This window comes from Emydura macquarii, unplaced genomic scaffold, assembly GCF_026122565.2.
Source record: "Emydura macquarii macquarii isolate MOO-44397 ecotype Brisbane River unplaced genomic scaffold, CSIRO-AGI_Emac_v2 contig_499, whole genome shotgun sequence".
Taxonomy (NCBI): Eukaryota; Metazoa; Chordata; order Testudines; family Chelidae; genus Emydura; species Emydura macquarii.
The window spans coordinates 16,619,534-16,640,041 of record NW_027130636.1 but is presented as its reverse complement, the minus strand read 5'-3'; the positions used below and the strand labels follow the sequence as shown (position 1 = coordinate 16,640,041).

The window sequence follows — 20,508 nt, the reverse complement described above, 5'->3', positions numbered from 1 at the left end:
GCATCGTGCTAAGGCTCTGGCCCTTCGGAATGTAGGGCTGGATGATCTAGTGAGCGGTAAAATATTTGTTTGCTTCAGACTAGGTGCACAGCTCCCCCCGGCTCCACTTCCCCATGAACTAAATCAACCCCTTCACCTGCACACGTGTTGTTGTTGACTTCATCTGCAGAGGGGCCGATGTCAGTTATCTGTCCCTGGCCTTCAACAATCCGCAGCTCCTCCTGCGAGGTCCCTGACCGAGACATCCCCACCGTGGGACAGGCCTCAGACTGGAACTGCAAGGCACCAAGGAGAAATGTGAGAGTAGGGAGGCAGCAGTCCTGCTCATGGCCGTGAACAGCCTTTTCGTCTGTTGCCTGGCGGACTGCCCCCATACAGTGTGGCAGATACCCACTTGGGCATTGAGAGGCTGCAGCTTTCATCTCCTCTACCATAGTAACAGCACCAGTTCTATGTCAGCAACACTGACATAGTGACTCCTCAGTGTAAACCTATGGTAGACAGAGTGGGCCGTGGGTCCGTAATGAGAGAGGGAGCCACTGGCCTCTAGGACACTGTTTCCAGCCTGACCTAGGTCTGTACTGAGCGAATGTCATCTAACAGCCGTTCACTGGCCTGCATGAAAGGACCAGAGGCTCCAGTTCCATTCAGCACGGGGAGGTGCTCAGATCACTCTGCTGGCGGCCACGGCAGGCCTGGAGTTTGTCAGGTGTGGCAGAGGCCAGCCTTTGGTCCTCATTCCCTCTCCCACCTCACACCTCATACCTAGGGCACTCCCGTTCTTCCGCACTTTGAGACCAACAGGATAAAATATTAGGAATGGTTTTGTTATTAGGATGTGGACGATAGCAAGGCCCCGTACACTCCACGGCAAGCTAACGTCATAGAAAGATGTTCACCTGTGGCTGGCTTCCATACTGTACCTTCTCAAAGTGCTGGTCATCAAAGGATATTTTGGCTGTCCCTGACTGCCGTACTCCTGAACCATAATCTGGGGCTTCTTCATCCGCTGGAAGAGGAAACACAGCAAGACATTACAGGAAGGCAGGCAAAACTCACTCCCAAAGCAGATCACAGCCGGAGCCAAGGTCTCCTGGACTGTGCCTTTCATACACTGTCCCCTGAATTTCTTCATCAAGGAATGCTTGAGTGGTCACTGGCTGCAAAACATGATGAAAACCAGTGAAATCCAAAAGGCGATTGTGGAAATGTTGCAAGAAGTGTTTTCGTAGCCGCTGGTCCCGAGAGATGGTCAACAATTCTGCAATTATCTAATAGCCAGCCATGTGCACTTTCATCTATAAATTGGTACCAACCGCATCACACTAATGCCCTTACTCAGATAAAAGCAAATACCTAAGAAGATAAGTGGATGATGGCCCAGATCATAAAACCATGACACGACGTGGTAGAGTTTTCAGTTTTTTGCAAGAGCATCGCATTAGATTAGCTGTGTGCATGTTGGGAATGGGGGGCAGAGCAGAATATGTACCCGAAACTAACCGTACCAAAAAAAAAGCATTGCTATTAATTTTCCTCAGTGCTAGATTTATCATGAATAGAGCCTGATCCCAGTGGAACTGACCTCATCTGTGAATGATCAGTTTCACCGAGGTCAGGCTCTGTTCATGATAAATCTAGTACAGGCCTCATTTCCCCTCACATCCCATGGGTGTGAGGTCTCTCCAGATCGGATTTGGCCCAATTGTAGGAGAAGCCTGGGACTGAATGAATCCCAGGAAATTAACTTCCTTCTCACTCCGGGAGACAGCGTTTCATCACGGTAAGGCATGGAGCCTGAAATGTACTGACACATACACACAAACTGACTTACATGCTATGTAACCCACTGAAGCCAGGGGACTTGCACAGCGTGAGAGGCAGCCTACCACAGGAAGCTGGGTGTGTGTGTAGTACTAGTGCGGGAAGACATTGCATGGAGGGCTGTGAGCAGCACACCTTCTGGCAAATCCCATGTGTGTCCAATGCTCCACTGGCCCACAGGGGAAGGGGGGACTAGTGCACAATGCAACAGGGAGGGCAAGACCTGCAGAAACACTCAGGCTAGGGGGCTAATGGTGCCAGCAGCCAGAGCACACAGCATAGGGCCCACCACGCTCAGGGACGGGCATGTGATTCCATGAAATGGAATGGCCTTGAGCACAGGCACTCGACTCACAGGGGCACTGGGGCAAGGCCAGCTCAGAGCAGCCTGCCTGCCACGGGAAACCCACTGCTGCTCGCCCACTGTACCTGAGATAGCCTGGACGGCCACGCGCAGGAAGCCCTTCACCTCGCCCTTCTCGCTGACGATGGCAACACGGTGGACGAGGGGCACCGGGTACAGCAGGTTGCTGAGATACACGAAGGCCCTGAAAGAGTCAAGTGACACAGGAGAGTGGTCACTGCGCCCCCAGCCTGGGATTTCCAACCACACTCCGGGGCCAGATGGCAGCTGGGATCACAGTTCACGGCTCACATCACAACATGGTGCTGCAAAGCAAAACTAAAGACAGGCAGCCAGGGCCAGCCGGAAGGGGGCAGGGGTCAGCGTGCTTAGGACGGGAGCTACGGTAAAGTCAGGTTCCTGTGAAAGTGGCAGCGAGTTAGTGAGCCCTAGCATACCTCTTGGTCTGTCCTCTCCCAATGGCGCGACAACAGCGTGGAGAGGGTAAGGGAGTGGGCTGTGCCGGTGCAACAAGGAAGTTAGAAAGAGGACCTCTTGCAGTGAAGAACTGGAGAACTAGCACGGCAGGTGCTGTGAAACAACCAAGGCTCTGCTGCAGATCAAAGGGTGTGGAAGGGGGACAGGCAAGAGAGGGGGGGCTGGGGAGAGGAGGTAGAGGGGAAAGAGGAGGAGGAAGGGGAGGAGCAAGAGTGGCGGAAAGGAAGTTGTGGGTTAGAGCACAGCCTCCTGCAGATGGGCTGAGAAATGCAGACACCTGCCAGTCTGAGCTTGAGAAGCCATTGCAAAGTTGGGTTTTCAGCCTGCTTCAAGAGAGACCCGGCACGTCCCCTGGGTAGCGTATAAACCCATCCACAAGAGGAGCAAACCCGCCTTAAACCAGGCATCTGTGTCTGCACCAGGTACAAGGGCCTTCTCAGTCCATGCCCCGTGGGGAGAGCCTCCGTGCAATGGCCAGTGGGGCCGGGTTCACGCTGCCCCGGGCTGAGCCCTGGAAAGCACCCGCCTTGTGAGCAATGGGCCTGGCTCCTCCGGATCAATCACCCTGATGTGTGCTGAGCCGTACCTGGCTCTGCCAGGGACCTCAGTGGGGCTGCCGGCAGAGCACAGATGCAGCCAGGACACCAGGCAGGCACTGCATCTGTGTGTGTGCAGACGTGCTCAGTGAGCAGCACTCCAGGTCAGAACCTTCGCAGGTGTAAATCAGTGTAGCCCCATTGACTTCAGTGGCACGATGTCATTTACCCCAGCTGAGGATCTGGCCTTGCCAGCAGGGCAGATGGGGAGATCCCTGAGCACATGAGTGATGATGCGGACACCTCATTGCACCAGTTATGAACGGGCCGGCAAGAGGCGGAGCTAGACCGGGCACCCTCCCTGGAGCACTCCCAAGCAGAGAAGCTTCTGGGGAGACCCCTTTTCCTTGCCCAGGCCAGCCCCAGCTCCATTCCCCCATCCAGAAGTGAGACGCAAGCTGCAGCAGGGAGCTCCTCTGGAGGGTTCTATTGTGCCCTGGTGCTACGCAATCACTGGGGGAACACATGGGAGTGAGGGCTGCCGTCTCCTGCTGGACTGCCACTTGGGATGTCCTCTGAACCCCCAGGCAGGGCACATGGGAAGGAATCCAGGATTTCCAGATGAATGCTCTGCAACTGGGCAGATCTGCCATCCTACACGGACATTTCCCACACTTGAGACCCCACCTGGGCTCAATACTCAGTAGGCAGAACCTCTGGATGGCAAGTAGGCTCCAATCCCCAGTTGCTGTTGCCTCTGTACAGTAGCCCCGGCCGACATTTTCCAGAGTGGCCAGTGCCTTGGAGCCCCTGGTTTCTGGTTGTCCAAGTTGGGTTGCTAGGGATCGGATGACGGTGAAAGTCAGAGATGGTTACCTATTACAGTGCACCAAGGAGAACCAGATCAGTGGAGGAATAGAGTGCATCTGGCTGTTTTACACCTGTGTGAAATAAGGACACCTATCTTATGAACTGTATTCTGAAGGGAACATTAAGCCTTGGACAGTAACTGAATCTTCACCCGACACTGGTGCTGACTGAAGATCACATAAATCTGGCTCTTTAAGTTGTGAAAGTACAAAATGTTCTGAGAGAGAAAGGCAGCCAAAAAGAGAGGAAGACAGCTGCAGTTTGTGCTGTTTGGTAGTACTCATGTCCTGTAGGCAACTCCAATCCAATCCAAACACCTCCAGGATAACAGAGGACACTGGCGTGTAGACAGAGCTGTAGCACAGTGGAGGTGGTAAGTTTTGTCTTGTGCAGGGTACTCTCTGGAGCAGACTCCTGATATGTATAACACGTGATTTTTAATGGTTAAAACTTTCATGTTTAAACATCATCCTTCAAAACAGACTTGTCAAGCATCACACTTCCCCTTTAAGTGAGGTCATCAGAAGGCTATTACCAATTTACCATCTCTTTGTTTGAGGAATAAATTGCTAAGATTCTACCTGCAATTAGTCCAGAATTTCAGCATGTAGCCGAGAGTTCAGTATAAGCTAGATGCACCATTTCCTCTTCAGTGCTGAAAGGACATTTTCAGATGGCCATCGCATTAGCTAGAACCAGGGCTTTGAAAAGAATTTGGAAGCCAAGGCAGTACACAGTATACTGGCCAATCTGTGTTAGCTAGAATCTGTGCCGCCACGTTCTGACAAGTTTGAAGCTTCTTCGTGGTCTTCCTCGAGTCACAGAAATGTAGGGCTGGAAGGAACCTCATAGGTCATCTAGTCCTTCCCTCTATGCTGAAATAATGTTGCAGGAAGCCTAGCCTTGCCATGGTGTAAACAAGTATCCATAGGTCAAGGCCCACACTGCAGTCTGCTGGCTAATCAAAGCCGGGATAGCTCATTGAGAGCCACGGCTTCTATTTAGGAGCAGCAAACTGTTCACCAGCCTCTCAGGACTGAGCCCCACCTTGCTGATCAGAGGGCAGATGTTCTCAAACAGTGGGTGAGGTCATGGATCATGTGAGCTTCTCAAAATGCCTCCCCCTTTCCTATCGTCACCTCTGACTCAGATTGAGCCTGCTCAGCAGCCTTCCATCCACGTGCTGAGTTTTCAGAAAGCTGTAGCATGCCTTTGTCCATAGGGGTGAGAAACAGGCAGCAGAAAAGACAGTTACTAACCTTCTGTAACTGTTTTTCTTCGAGATGTGCTGCTCATGCCCATTCCAAGTAGGTGTGCGCGCAACGCATGCATGGTCTGCTGGAAAACTTTTCCCCCAGAGTATGCATAGAGTTGGCTGTGGAACCCTCTAGAGTCGCGCCTTCATGGCGCTCTATGTAGGGCTCTGCCGACCCTGCCCTCCTCAGTTCCTTCTTGTTGGACAATTCCGACAGTGGGGTAGGTGGGTGCATTTTGGAATGGACATGAGCAACACATCTGGAAGAACAACAGTTACAGAGGGCTAGTAACCATCTTTTCTTCTTCGAGTGCTTGCTCATGTCAATTCCAGGTAGGTGATTCCCAAGACATACCACAGGAGGAGGGGTCAGAATTCAAACTCCTGCAGACTGCAGAACTGCCCGCCCAAACGCTGCATCGTCCATAGCCTGCTGAATAACAGTATAGTGTTTTGTGAAAGTGTGGCTCAAGGACTACGTTGCTGCCTTGGAAATGTCCTGAATCAGCACATGTGCCAGAAAAGCTGCAGAGGATGCTTGTTCTCTTGTGGAATAGACCATTACCGCCAATGCAGGCACTTTCACCAGGCCGTAACATTCCCTGATACATGATGTGATCCAAGATGAGATGCGTTGAGATGAGATGGGCTCCCCTTTTATCCTGTCAGCTACTGCTATGAACAGCTGAGACGTCTTCCTGAAATATTTGGTCCTTTCAATGTAGAGGGCTAAAGCCCTTCTGACATTAAGAGTGTGCAGCCTACACTCCCTACCATTAACGTGTAGCTTCGGGAAAAATACCGGGAGGAAAATGTCCTGATTTGTGTGAAAATGAGAGATCACCTTTGGCAGGAAAGCTAGATGGGGGCGAAGCTGGACCTTGTCCTTGAAGAAAACCGTGTAGGTTGGCTCCAAAGTCAGCACTCTGAGCTCAGATACCTTCCTGACCGAAGTTATGACTACCAGAAAGGCCACCTTCCAGGATAAGTAAAGAAGCGAACAAGACACCAGAGGCTCAAACGGAGGGCCCGTTAGCTGTGAGAGGATGAGGTTGAGGTCCCACTGGGCCACTGGCAAACGTGTGGGTGGGAACAGTCTGTCCAATCCTTTCAAGAACCACTTAATCATGGGGTTAGCGAAAACCGAGCTGCCCGCCTCCCCCAGATGGAAGGCCAAAATAGCCACCAGGTGGACTTTAACTGATGACCCTGACAAGCCTCGCTGCTTCAGGTGAAGTAAATAGTCCAATATCATTGGGATCAGCACTTTCAATGGCGAGATGCTCTTCACTGCTACCTATATCAAAAACTGTTTCCACTTTGCCAGGTAGGTGGCCCTAGTAGAGGATTTCCTACTGCTAAAGAGGACCTCCTTGACCCCTCACTAGTTTCCTGAGGTGCAACCACAGAGCTTCCACACCGTGAGGTGCAGCGCCTTGAAGCTGGGGTGCCGCAGCGTGTCCTGGTCCTGGTTGATTAGGTCTGGGAGTAGGTCTACCTGGGGAATGCCTCACCTCCGGAAAACATTGGTCAACACGTCTGGGCAAATTGACCACTCGTGAGTGAGGAAGGATCTGCTGAGGCTGTCTGCCACTGTGTTCTGGCACCCCGGAAGGTACAATGCCACCAGTTGAATCGACTGAGCGATGCAGAATTCCCACACACTGAGGGCTTCCTGGCACAGGGGAGAGGAGCAAGCTCCATCCTGTTTGTTTATATAAAACATCGCTGTTGTATTGTCTGTCAGAACTGACACCACCTTGCCCCTTAGATGGTCCTGAAAGTCTTGGCATGCCAGACGCACAGCTCTTAGCTCTCTCACATTGATATGTGATAGCAGGTCTGATTGGGCCCATAAGCCCTGTGTTCCGAGCCTCCAACCCAAGTCTGACACGTCCGTCACCAGACACACGCAGACGGTTGGAGCGACCGGAAAGGGAGGCCAGCACATACCTGTTGGGGCTTGCACCACTAGTTCAGGGAAACTAGAACTTCAGGGGGCAAGGACATCACCTTGTCTAAGGTGTCATGTGCTGGGCAATACGCCATTGCTAACCAAGCCTGTAGGGGTCTTAGTCATAGCCTTGTGTGCTGGACCACATAAGTGCATGCTGCCACATGCCCCAGCAGTTTTAAACAATTCCGAGCTGTGGTGAGGGGATGTCTGTCCAAGTCCCTTAACATGTCCTTGATGGCCAGGAACCGAGCGTGGGGAAGGAACGCCATTGCCCGCCCCAAGTTTAGCACCGCACCAATGAATTCTATTCTCTGTGTGGGGACCAACATCGATTTCTGCTCTTTGATTGTAAGACCCAGCCTGCCGAAGGTGGCCCTTATCACCTGCAGGTGCATCTCCACCTGTGCCCTGGTGCATCCCTTGACCAACCAATCATCTAGGTAGGGAAACACCTGAATCCTTCACTTCCTCAAGAAGGCCATGACTACCAAAAGGCATTTGGTGAACACCGGAGGTGCTGCGGACAGACCAAAGGGCAGGACTGTGAACTGTAGATGCATCTGGCCGACTATGAAGCGGAGAAACCTCCTGTGCCTTGGCACAATGGCCATATGAAAGTACACATCCTTCAAGTCAAGGGCAGCTACCAATCTCCTGGATCCAGGGAGGGAATGATGGAGGCCAAGGACACTATGCGGAACCATACCTTCCTCAGAAATCTGTTCAGGTTTCGCATGTCTAGAATAGGACAAAGCCACCCTTTGGCCTTTGGAATTAGAAAGTAACGGGGGTAATACCCCTTTCCCCTCAGATCGTGAGGCACCTCTTCCACTGCCTCTGACCTTAGAAGCGACTGCACTTCCTGAAGAAGCAATTGCTCATGAGAGGGGTCCTTGAAGAGGGACTGGGGTGGTGGGGGGTGGGAAGAAGCCATGAAGAAAACTTGAGCAAGTATCCCATTTTACTGTGCGCAAGACCCACTGATCTGACGTGACCTGGGACCATGCATAGTAAAATTGGGATAAACGGTTATGAAACAAGGGACGGGTTGAATCCAGGTCTAATACTGGTGCGCCATCCTCGGGCACACCCTCAAAAGTTTTTCTTCGGGCTCGAAGACTGCCGTGACTGGCCTGGTTCTGGCCGGAGGCATGGTGGTTATTCCTCATGCCATTTCAACCCCATCTATGATTGTAGTCCTGCCTCAGCTGGTAGAAGTGGGGCATAGGCTGCAGCTTGAATGGCTTCCTTTGAGGTGTCGGCATGTATAGGAGCAAAGACTTCAAAATGACCCTCGAGTCCTTCAGTCTCTGTAACTTAGAGTCCATCTAGGATGAAAATAATGCGGGACCTTCGAATGGAAGGTCCTGGACGGTCGTTTGGACCTCCTGAGCTCCTCCTCATGGCCACCCCCGATGACATGGCATGGGTCACAACATCCACCGTGTCCAAGGCACAGATTCCTGGAGACTGCCTGGCCCTCTCTAACCATGGCCGTAAATTCGGACTTGGACTCTTGTTGCACTGAGTCCCTGAACTTGTCTATTGACACGCAAGAGTTGTAGACATACCTACTTAGGATCATCTGTTGGTTTGCAATACACCTTCCACCCGAAGAGCTCCAACTTTTCCATGTCTTTGGCCTTTGGCATAGGCCCCTGCTGTCCTTGCCACTCTTTTTTGTTAGTGGTGGCCACCACCAACGATCCTGGAGTGGGGTGGGTATAAAAATGTTCATGCCCCTTAGATGGCAGAAAGTATTTTCGCTTCACCCTCTTAACAGTAGGGGGTAGAGTGGCTGGGGGTTCCCATAGAGTCTTTGTGGTCTCCCTGATGGTCTTAATGAGTGGCACAGCGACCCTGGAGGGCCAATATGTCTACCATGGAGTCAGTGTCCTCCATTACGTCCTCTGCTTGAAGGCCCATGTTTTGAGCTACCCTGTGCAGCAGCTTCTGATGCACCTGCTGTCATCCGGGATGGCCACTGGGGTAGCTCCTGCTACAGCGTTGTCCAGGGACAAGGAGGATGACTCCCTCATAGGCACTGATGCCTCCTGCCCCTCGGCGTTGGCCAGATCACGTGATGCCATCTTGCTTCCCGCGGTGCCGGGCACCCGGGATTCATCCAACTCGGTGCCCAGGTCCAAGGCATCTCTGGTGTCCGGCGGGGTGCTCGCTGAATGAGAAGGCCTGTAACACGGGGACTGGTTGGGCTCCGTCGTTGTGGCCCTTCCTCAGGCCCAGGCTCGGAGGAAGGCCACTGCACCTTCCAAAAAGGGGGAACGTTAGTCATTCGCTCAGTGGTTCAATTCCGGCCTCCAGGACGGACGGACGATCAAGCGGTCTATCGCCCCAGCCTTTAGGCAGGGCGGGCGAGCAAGTGGTCTATCGCCCCGGCCCTCAGGCAGGGCGGGCGAGCGAGTGGTCTACCACCCCGGCCCTCAGGCAGGGCGGGCGAGCGAGCGGTCTGTTGCCCCGGCCCTCAGGCAGGGTGGGTGAGTAGGCAGTGTCCTCTGGTCAGGAGAGCAGGGTACCGGAATCACTCCCTGGATGGTGAGGACAAGGGGGAGGGAAGGGAGACTCAGGCCCACCCGACTCCACTGCATCCCAGCTCAGGGCCCTAACAGTGGCAAAGGCGTTGCCACTCAGTCGGCGGGGCTCCCGCTGCAACACGCCGACCGGGCTTGCCCCTGTCTCAGCTACAGCTATGGCTGTCCCTGGGCCACTTCCTCCCCATATCCCAGGTACCTGCGTCCGCTGGGTCCTCGGGGTCGCTGGAGTACACAGCCCGGGGTAGACTCGCCAGTCCCTCCTTGTCCACAGGTGGCAAGCTCCTCTGCGAGGGGCAGCTCCTCCAGGTCACAGGGCTCGGGGGATGGTTCGGCCTCAGGCAGCTCCTCCAGGTCCTGTCCCGTCTCTGGGGGCTCGGTGTCAGGCAGCTCTTCCAGGTCAGGTCCGGCCTTGGGGGGGATCTCCCGGCCCTCAGGCTCAGGGGACTCGGTCCAGTCACTGGGGCCCAGGGGCCTGGCTCAGTCCTTGGGGTCAGTAGGCCTAGGCCAGTCTAGGGGGCCCGGAGGCCCTATCCAACCCTTGGGGCTTGGTCGCTTGGGCTGTCCCCGGATCGTATGCTCCGGGAGGCGCTCGTTTGGGGCAGCGGCCCGGCTGGGTTCAGGCCGTGGCTGCAGCTGGCGAAACAGCACGTCTGCCTCTGGCGGCAGCCTGTCCCACACTGAGCTGCGGGGCCTGCTTTTTATACTCTCAGCCCTGGCTGAGGCTCCGGCCCTCTGTTGCCGGCGGGATCTATCGCTGGCCAGCTCCCCGGTTGCCGGGCAGACTGGACTGCCGGTCCTTTTCCTGCCTGCTCTGGGCGTTGTGGCCCTTCCTCAGGCCCAGGCTCAGAGGAAGGTCACTGCACCTTCCTACAAGGCCAAAGTCTGGATCCCTAGGCCAGGGAATATGACTTGCCCGAGTGGGAACTTTGGGCCTGGTGGTATGCCCAGGGGATCCAAAATGGCCATTGTGGCGACACCTGCCATTGGGGCAGTCCTTCTGTTCTCAGTCTACTCTGGCACCAGCTTCTCCTGGATACCACTGACTCCGCCTCCGGAAAGCGGTGCCAAGGGGAGCAGGACCTGGCCATCAGCGCCGGTTTGCCCTTTGACGGCACTGGGGTCTTCTTCGGTGCTGGAGTTTGCATCCGCTCTCGCCTAGGATGGGCTAGCAGGGCTGCCTCCTCAATGAGCCCCATTGCCACCTCGAAGATCTCAGGAACAGAGGAGAGTTGCAAATCCTTCTCCAATATCTCCCTCGTCAGAGACACCAACAGTGTCGGACTCAATGAATCCCTGGGGCAAGAGTCAACGGTGCTGCGCTTTGAGGGTCTAGGCTCAAGTGGCCTGGCACGGGTCTTACTTTGCCCACTTCTCTTCCTGATGATCTTGATGTCAGTGAACACCCTCTCTCCGACCTCTTCTTCTTGTGCGGCACCAGGGAATGAAAACGGTGCCACTGAGTTCCCCGTGCTGTGGCCTTTGGTGCTGGGGAGGTATGTCGGTGCTGCGTCTCCTTGGCAGAGTCCTTAGTATGCAATCCTTCCCACACCAATGCCAGAGCACTCCGCACCAAGGCCGATCTTCTGGGACCTTGCTCCCCAGAAGTGTCCAAGGGCGAAGAGCCTCTTCCATCATTAGGAATTTGGGTCTTTGCTCCTCTCCTTCTGGGTCCTTAGAAAGAAGTGCTGACAGATCTTTCACTGTTCCTGTAAGTGCGACTCTCCCAGACACTTAAGGCAGGAGGAGTGCGGGTCATTCCTGGGCATAGGCTTCTTGCAGGACCCACACAACTTGAAGCCAGGCATGCCCCAACCCTGGGGCAGGCAGAACTAAAACTACCTGCTAATCAGGAACACTACCCTACCTACATTAACAACAATTAAATCTTAACTACGTAACTATTTACAGGTACTTAAACAGAGATGTGATGAGAAGGGGAATCACTTGTGAAGCAAGAGAAACCGGTTGTTCCAGCGACCCTCACGGGCGGTAAGAAGGAACTGAGGAGGGAATGGTCGGCAGATCCCTATATAGGGCTCCATGGAGGCGTGACTCCAGGGGGCTCCACAGCCAACCCTATGGGTACTCTGGGTGAAAACCTTTTTCCAGCAGACTGTGCACGCAGCACACGCACAGCTACTTGGAATCAACATGAGCAACACATCTCGAAGAAGAACTGGAAGGTGGAGTTTTGTAGTGACCTCAGACCACAGAAGCATGGTGTGAGGTCACCACAGTCCAGCAGCAGCACTAAACGTGATACCAGCTGTACAAAATTCCTTCCCCCACCACTGTGACTTTTGTTGTAGCCGGTCTCCAGATTGGAAAAGCAGCCTGACAGGGAGGCTGAAGGAGTGCAGGCCTCTACAGGACTGCCTCATACACGTGCTCTGATGAAGGCAGTGCCATAGGTTTGAAGAAAGCAAGACCACTGTTTTAACAATGTACCCCCACACAGAGTAGCTAGCGTGCTTCTTCACAGGGAGGCAACCAAGAGTTGGTGATGATCTCTATGTGGGCAGCTTTGTTATTTGTACATTCTGCTCCAATGCCCTCGCTCAGAGCACAGATTTGACTCTGCTGAGCTGAAATAGTGTCGTAAAACCTGCGTGATTCTTGCAGAAAGGGCTCACTCCTGCATCCCGGAAAGTCAAGGACAGTGACTCCATTGGCTGCAATAGGCGCAGGACAAGGTTTTAAATGTCCAGAGTAACTTATTTATCTGGGGCCGGAGCCAGCTTCCACTGGAGTCAATGGGAATCTTTCCACTTACTTCAGTGGCAGTTGGATTGGGTCATTAAAGCACAAGCCAAAAACCAGCTTTAAACGCCAATCCTATAAGGTGCTGAGCCCTTCCTTGGAGGTGCAGAGCATCTTCAATTCCCAGCGAATCTCCTCATAAGAGGGAACTGTAGGGCCAAAGGACCTGAATCCTCATGAGTGGCCAGTATCAGGTGCAATGCTGGGAGGAAGGAGGGAATTGAGCCTGGTGCCCACCTGAATGCCCAGGATGCCCTGTATTGGAGATGGCTTTACTTTGGTGTCTATGTATACAGATCTGACTCTGAGCATCTTGCAGGAGGCCTCCTTAATGGGTAGGAATGTGGATCATAAGTCTGTTAAGCGTCCATCATAACTGTATGAAATTGAGGGGAGCACATCTTGAAGCAGACTGAAACCAGAAAAGTTGAAGGGGGAGGAAGAGGGGACAGGGAGTGGGGAGAGAGGATGTTGCTAAAGGAAAAGGAAGGAGGGCAGAGGCACTAACCACAAGATTGGTGAGGTGCAAAGATGGCATGCTCAGACCAAAGAAAAGCCTTTCAAAAGGAAGACAAAAGTGAGAAATAACCCCCAATTTTTGCTCAAGCTTTGGAGAGAGAGCCAGCAGCTTAAAAAAAAAAAAAAAAAAAAGGAAAAGAAAAAAAAAGAAAAAGGAATAAAGAAAACAGGGGGAAAAACTAATCAAAGACAAGGATCCAATCATAAACCAATCCAAGCACACTTCACGAGAAATGTGATCAGCACAGCTGCTGTGCAGGGAAAGCCAATTCTGTGTCCGACTCAAAAGAATTGGGAAGATTCAAAAGGAAAGACCTCCCGGGAACATCCCACAGGATGGGGGGTTCGTTTCATCATTGGCGCATTTGGTAGTTTGGTTTGTTTGGTTTTAAAATCTCTGATTCCCCCAAGAGAAAAAAAAAAGTGGAAGAACCCAGCTCTTTCGGTCTGAGGCTGCAGTGACTCTTATCCCATCTCCCTCTCTCTCTCTTCTAGTCCCTTCTCCTCCCCTTCTCGCTCCCACTGCCTGAGTCCTATTGGCTGGAGAGGAGAACTCAGCTTCTCGCTTTCACAGACATAGTCACAGCTCACCAGCCGAATTACAACCCGATGTAAGTGGAAGCAATGCCACAGACTTCAGTGAAGCTGCAGCTGCTTGCACCAAGTCTGAATTTGATCCAATGTCTCTGGGACAACTCTGGGGAAAACCTCTTCTTTTCCCCTTGGGAAAAGTCTGAAGCAGCACTGGGCTATCTGGTGCCATACTTGGCAATTTCAGATGGTTTGTTCTGGTAGAATGAAATGGTGGCTGATGGAATCAAACATGTCACCAATTTCAAGAGAGCTGGAGTTCTTTTCTGTTCCCACTAGCAGAAGACAAAAACAATCCTCAGTCCACTCCCAGCCCTGCAGCTCTCCCCACTACAGAGCTTTTCTCCAAACTGCCTAAAAACTAGCATCTGGCAGCTTTGCTTCCCACACAACCCTTTTCTGCGTGGCTCTAGTGCGAACCACTGCAAGGTCCTGACTGCAGAAAACAATTTCCATCCATGTGCTAGACAAAAGCAACAAGAGGAAATGTTACCACTTGACAGCAGTGGTGGCTTAAAAAAAAATGTGGCTTAAAAAAAAAAAAAAAAAAAGACAAAATCCTCTCTCTCCACAGCCCTAGGTTTTAGCTTTTGAAGCCAACCTTATTCCCCACAGCTCTTCCCTGAGTCATCTGTGAAAACCCTACTCGCTACTGGCAGGACCTGCCTACCTTGCAGTATTTTGCGTCAAATCCCTACGCAGCAGCAGGTTCACTTTCTGCAGCTGCCACCTCTTCTTCACACATCACTACCACCCAGGGCCACTATCCCTCTATTACCTATCATCATTGATGGGCCTTCCTGTACAACTCACTGTGTTAGAGCTCCACCTTGGCCTCTGGGCCAAGCCATCCCAAACCTGCCCAGGCGGCACAGCGCTCCCTTGAAGCCAAAGACACTCTCCTCTTGCTGGGGAGTACCTATGGCACAGTCAAGCAGAGGATTTCCAGGCCATGTGACTGCAATGCCGTCACCCTTCTAAATCAGTGACCCCACAACCCACGTTGGACCAGAAGGTTTTTGCAGACATTTCAACATAAATGTTTCCAACAGTAAACTAGAACTGAGACCCAGATGCATTAAAGCTAGGGAAAAATACTTCAGCTCAGTTCTGTCTTCCTCTGTGTTATCTCTGCACAATTCTCTGTCACATGAAACTCTTCTCTTTAAAGAAACCACTTGACTCCAGTGGCCACTCAATCCTGGTCCCTGTAGACTCTGTGACACCTGCCTTGAGAGGACCTGGCTAGAGCAGCCCCTCCCTTCTCTGTATCCTAGAGACACTTGCCTTTCCATCATGCCAACCACTAACACCTGTCCTGTTGGTCATCTCGTTAAGGACACCGTTCAGCTAACCCATCCCAAGTATCTGTGGAACATATGCCCTCAACATGGGATCAGTGTCTGAAAGCAGGTCTCTCGTGCGAAAGAGCTAGTTCCTTCCCAGCATGCTCTCCTAAAACCTCACCAACCTTCCTACTAAACTGAACAGGGGGGAGCGGTCGTAAAATGGATCCTGGCCATCATACAGCGGGTACTCCGGAAAGATGTCTTCCTCCAGGTCCTCCTCCTCCTCCTCCTCCTTCCCCACGTGCTGCTCGTCAGCAGGCTCGGTGATGTCGGAGTCGGGGTTCGAGAAGGTGGGGGAGGGGGTGAGATCAGCCATGCGCTCGCTCATGCATGTGTTGAAAAGAGGAGAGCTGTTGCAGCCAGAGATATCTGAACTAAGGTTAGTACAACGAGATAGAAGACAGGTTAACACCAGCTATTCCAAACAGAAGAGAGAGAAAGAACAGGCTTTTTCTTTTACACCAAAGACCGTTGCTATTCAGGAAGGGAGAGGGGAAAAAAGACCTTCCAATCCAAAGTGTCTTACAAGGAAGCCACCAGTGTCATCAGCTAAAAAGCAGGGAAAAACTGGTGTGAAAGATGGGGATTCCCAACACTGGCTTTGCAGAGGATTCAGCAAAGCAAGAACGTAGCTCTGTCAAATAAGGCCCCAGTCCAGTGCCACTGGCACCAATGGGAGTCCTTCCATTGCTCTTCATTGGCAATGGGTCAGGCCTTGGCTGCACAAAGGTGGGTCGCATTCTGTGCCCCACAGAAGTCCCTTCGTCACCTCCTAGCTGACAGTACTGTTCCCTTCCAGCTGGCATGTGGGGAGCACATGAGGAGACACGGCGCGTACAGTACAGCACACAAAGATGTTCCGATGCCAACGAGCACGCCTACGTGTGTGCACACAAACACATCCATGGACGTAGAAACCTGACAGCAGGGGATCTCAACCTTTCCCCATTCCACAGCCCCGGTTCCGTCACAGGAGCCCCCCAATCCTCCCGGAATCCCCCTCCCATGGGGCAGGGTGGCTGCAACCCCCAATTGAGAGCCCATGCCTTGTGGTTAGTAGACACAGCTTCACAGAAGGCGATGAGACGTTCACCACCAACTCGCTGTAATGGGGCACCGCATGCACGGGAGCAGGAGGGGTCCCAGAAAAGCGACTCCTGAGCACCAGTGCGGGGGACAGAGAAAAGTCATTGCGGAGAAAAGAGCTCCTCTGATATTGGCTCACTGCCTGGTGCAACCCTTTCACCCACAGCAGCCGCTATCCTAGGACAGGGAGATGGTCACTCTCTTCACACTGCACTGTCATCCCTGTCAAACCAACCAACATTTCCTCCTGTAGCCGTGTTTGGATTACAGATGGCTTTAGAAAAAGGAGCAGCAGTGCTCTCACCTGCCAACCAGCCTGAACCAAGGGAAGCGGTCGTAGAAGGGGTCTCCACCAGTCACGACATTGTCACAGTCCTCAAGGATGCTAGAAGGCACTTCTGCTGCCCGGTCGTACATTTCACGCATCAGGTCCAGCCGCTGCCTGCAACCAGAGAGAAACAAAAACACACAATGGGCTTTAAGGGTCTAGATTAGGTTCCATACCTTTGAGCACTGAGACACAGCAACACACACCACCCCCATACCACTGTACTTCTGAGGCACCCAATGCATAACAACTACGCACACCACCCCTTTACCATTATACTTCTAAGACACTTTATGCCTCACAACCACACACACCACTGCCATACCACTGCCCTAATGTTATTTTCAATGCATCACAATCCTGCACACCACCCCCATACCACTGTACTTCTGGGACACCCAATGCATTACAGCCACGCACACCAAACCTGTACCACTGTACTTCTGGGACACGCTATGCGTCACAGCCACACACACCACCTCCGTACAACTGTATTTCTGGGACACCCAATGCATCACAACCACAAAAACAACCCCATTACCACTGTACTTCTGGGGCAACCAGTGCATTACAGGCATGCAAACCACCTCTGTACCACTGTACTTCTAGGATACCCAATGCATCACAGCCACACAAATCACTGCCATACCACTACCCTACTAGGTGTCCAATGCATCACAGCCAAACATACCACCCCAGTACAAATGTACTTCTGAGACACCCAAAGCATCACAGCCATGCACACCAGCCATATACTGCTATACGTCTGGGGTATTGAATGCTTCAGAGCCACAAAAACCACCCCTGTACCACTATACTTCTGGGACACCTAATATATCATAACCATACACATCAACCCCTTACCAGTGCACTTCTGGGAGACCCAATGCATCACAACCATGCACACCACCCCTGTACCACTGTATTTCTGGGACACCCTATGCATCATAGCCACGCATACTACCCCCATGCTGCTGTACTTCTGGGGTATCAAATGCTTCACAGCCACCCAAACCACCCTTGTACCACTGTACTTCTGGGAGACTCAATGCATCACAAGCATGCACACCACCCCTGTGTGACAGAGTCCCACAGGACCAGTGCTCTGGAACCACTTGGGCGCAGGCAGTCAGGTCTCAGGTGCTCGGAGTCTGTCTCATTCTCCCATGCAGCTGCCTCCTGAATCTGGCCTCAGAGCATTCAGCACCCCTGATCCACCTGAGTTCCCCCTGCGAGTCCCCCTGGATGGGACTCTGGGGAGCTCCTAAACGCCCCCGAAGGGGCCATGCACCCACCTTGTAGCCAGAAGCGATTCACAGCCAGCATGGGCATCAGAAGGCTTTATTAGTTCTCAGGATCACAGCGTAGAAAGACAGATAGCAGATTAAGCAGATTAATTAGAAGTTACAGCAGCAACCAACTAGGGTGTCTCAGCCCATTTTCAGGCTCTGCTCCTAAGTTCCCTTACAGGGGTCTGGCCCTTCCAGCCAGCCACCCCCACAGAGCTGTCCCCTTGCCCCTCCCCTGTCCTTTGTCTCCTTCCTGTGCAAGGTGTCTACCCCTCCTTGTCTCCGCCTGTTACAACCTGTTGCAGCTGGTTGACCCAGGGCAGAGGGGTCCTGTCTATTGTCTGTGTACCTGTGGCTGGGGAAGGCCCATCTGCCCCCTTGTGGCCTCTGCAAATATCTCCACTTTGTCACATTTCTCCCCACTTCGTGACCTAACTGAGCGGGGTCACCTGGGGAAGTTCAGGCCTGCCTCTCCGTGACAAAGCATCAGCTATAACATTGGCACTCCCCGATCTGGTTCCATCCCTCTTTGGATCCAGTCCATGTCCAGACCGCCTGTCCACGAACTCATCAGCCAGCCTCCCTGCACTCTGCAGATCCATAGGCTTCTTGTCCCCCAACCACAGCTTCAGGTCCGGGGCACAGATATCGTACAGTTGTTCCAGACCCAGCAGTCCTCCCTGCTAACAGCCCCTGCTCCAATGCCCCATTTGCAGATGTAATCTCTCATCAGGGTGGTGGCTTCCAGGTAGGTCAGCCCCAGGGTCTTTTGCCCGGCCCAGAATCTCTTCCAGTACGCCTTGGAGGTCAGCTCAAACTTGAGCAGCAGAGCTTCTTTGAACCGTTCACAGTCCCATCTCCACCCCATCCATCTGGCTGAAAAATCCTATGGCTTTTGGCCCCAAAGAGGTGCCAGGTATTGCAGCCGATCTGCAGGGTCTACTTGGTTCAAATTACAAGCCTTCTTGAAGAGTGAAGTAGGCATCAATATTTCCCCCCTCCTTAAATGGGGCCAGCAAGTTAGCATCTACGTGCCCTGCGGAGATGGCATCCCGGGGTCTATCCCCACTCACCACGGGGGGCTCCCCTGCTTCTCTCAGCCAACTCCAGTTCGTGCTGCCTCTGTTTCTCCTGCTGTTCTTTTTCATGTTGCCTCCGTTTCTCTGTTTCCTCTTTCCTGTTGCCTCTGCTTTTCTTGCTGCCCTCGCTCTTTCAGTCGCAGCTTTATTTCCACACGTCTCGGGTCCAGGGGGGAACTTGACTGTGAAGACTCTCTGCTGGCTGGGGCCTGCATCTTGAGGATGCCTGGCTGCTGCTCTGGCTGTTCCCAGCCCCCCTGGAAATCCCATCTGGGTCCGGCTCTCGAGATCCGCTGCTCTCCTCCAGCTGGGCAATCAGTTGCTCCCTGGTGAGCCTTCCAATGCGCAGACCTCTCTCAGCTCAGCTCTGCGATGTCCTTCTTAAGGAGACAGTCTCCCGCTGTGCCCTCTAACGCGCCTTTGTCCCATGGCTCCCACATCACTTACTGCCAGACACTCTTGTCCGCAGGGTGCATCCAGCCATTCTCTGGCTACCACATGTGACAGAGTCCCACAGGACCAGGGCTCTGGAACCACTCAGGAACAGCCAGTCAGGACTCAGGTGCTCAGAGCCTGCCCCCCACCCAGGTCTCCACACACCCATGCAGCTGCCTCCTAAATCTGGCCTCAGAGCGTTCAGCCCCCCACTCTGCCTGAGATCCCCCTGTGAGTCTCCCTGGACGGGACTCTGGGGAGCTCCTACACACCCCAAAGGGCCAGGCACCTGCCTTGCAGTCAGAAGCGATTCACAGCCAGCGTGGGCATCAGAAGGGTTTATTAGTTCTCAGGATCACAGCGTAGAAAGACGGATAGCAGATTAAACAGACTAATTAGAAGTTACAGCAGTGACCAACTAGGGAGTCTCAGCCCATTTTCAGGCCTTGCTCCTGAGCCCCCTTTACAGGACACTGGCCCTTCCAGCCAGCCACTCCCCAGAGCCTTCCCCTTGCCCCTACCCAAGTCCTTTGTCTACCCCTCCTTGTCTCCACCTGCCACAAACTGTGCAGCTGGTGGTTGACCCAGGGCAGGGGTGCTGGCCATTGTCTGTGCATGTGTGGCTGGGGAAGGCCCATCCACCCTCTAGTGGCGTCTGCAATGAGCACACACCCGGGTCCCATCACCAAGATACATGAGTTACATATGGGAGAAACTAAGGCACACACACAGCACTCAGAGAAAACCCCAAGAATATCTCCATTTCATCACACCCTGTACTTCTGGGACACCATATGCATCACAGCCACACATACCTCTGCTGCACCACTGTACTTCTGGGACAACCAATGCATCATAGCTACACAGATCACCCCCATATCACTGTACTTCTGGGGTACTCAATGCATCACAGCCATGCACTCCATTCCTGTACCATTGTACTTCTGGAACACCCAATGCATTACAGTCACATACACCACCCCCATATCACTGTACTTCTGGGGACCCCAGTACTTCACAGCCACTGTATTTCTGGGACACGCAATGCATCACAGCAGCGCACACCAATCCCGTACGACCATACTTGTGAGACAATCACTGCATCACAGACACACACACACCACCCTGTGTAAGGTCGGAGGCCTTGGGAGGCCTTGTTCTTGGGCTAAGCAGTAGCAGCCATACTAGGAGAGGTAGCAGCCATAAGCTAAGTAGCAGGTAGTCACATCTTCACATT

The 20,508-nt window shown here is 53.0% G+C and overlaps 1 protein-coding gene across 1 annotated transcript in view; it reads right to left on the bottom strand.

Moving 5' to 3' along the window:
• KIF1A (kinesin family member 1A) overlaps positions 1-20,508 on the bottom strand; it is a 149,493-nt gene that overhangs the window by 43,643 nt on the left and 85,342 nt on the right. The window contains exons 25-28 of the mRNA XM_067539025.1: positions 16,445-16,582; positions 2,254-2,372; positions 924-1,009; positions 137-275 (exon numbers count right to left, since the gene is read on the bottom strand). Coding sequence (XP_067395126.1) covers positions 137-275; positions 924-1,009; positions 2,254-2,372; positions 16,445-16,582 — 482 coding nt within the window. The remainder of the gene's footprint in view (positions 1-136; positions 276-923; positions 1,010-2,253; positions 2,373-16,444; positions 16,583-20,508) is intronic.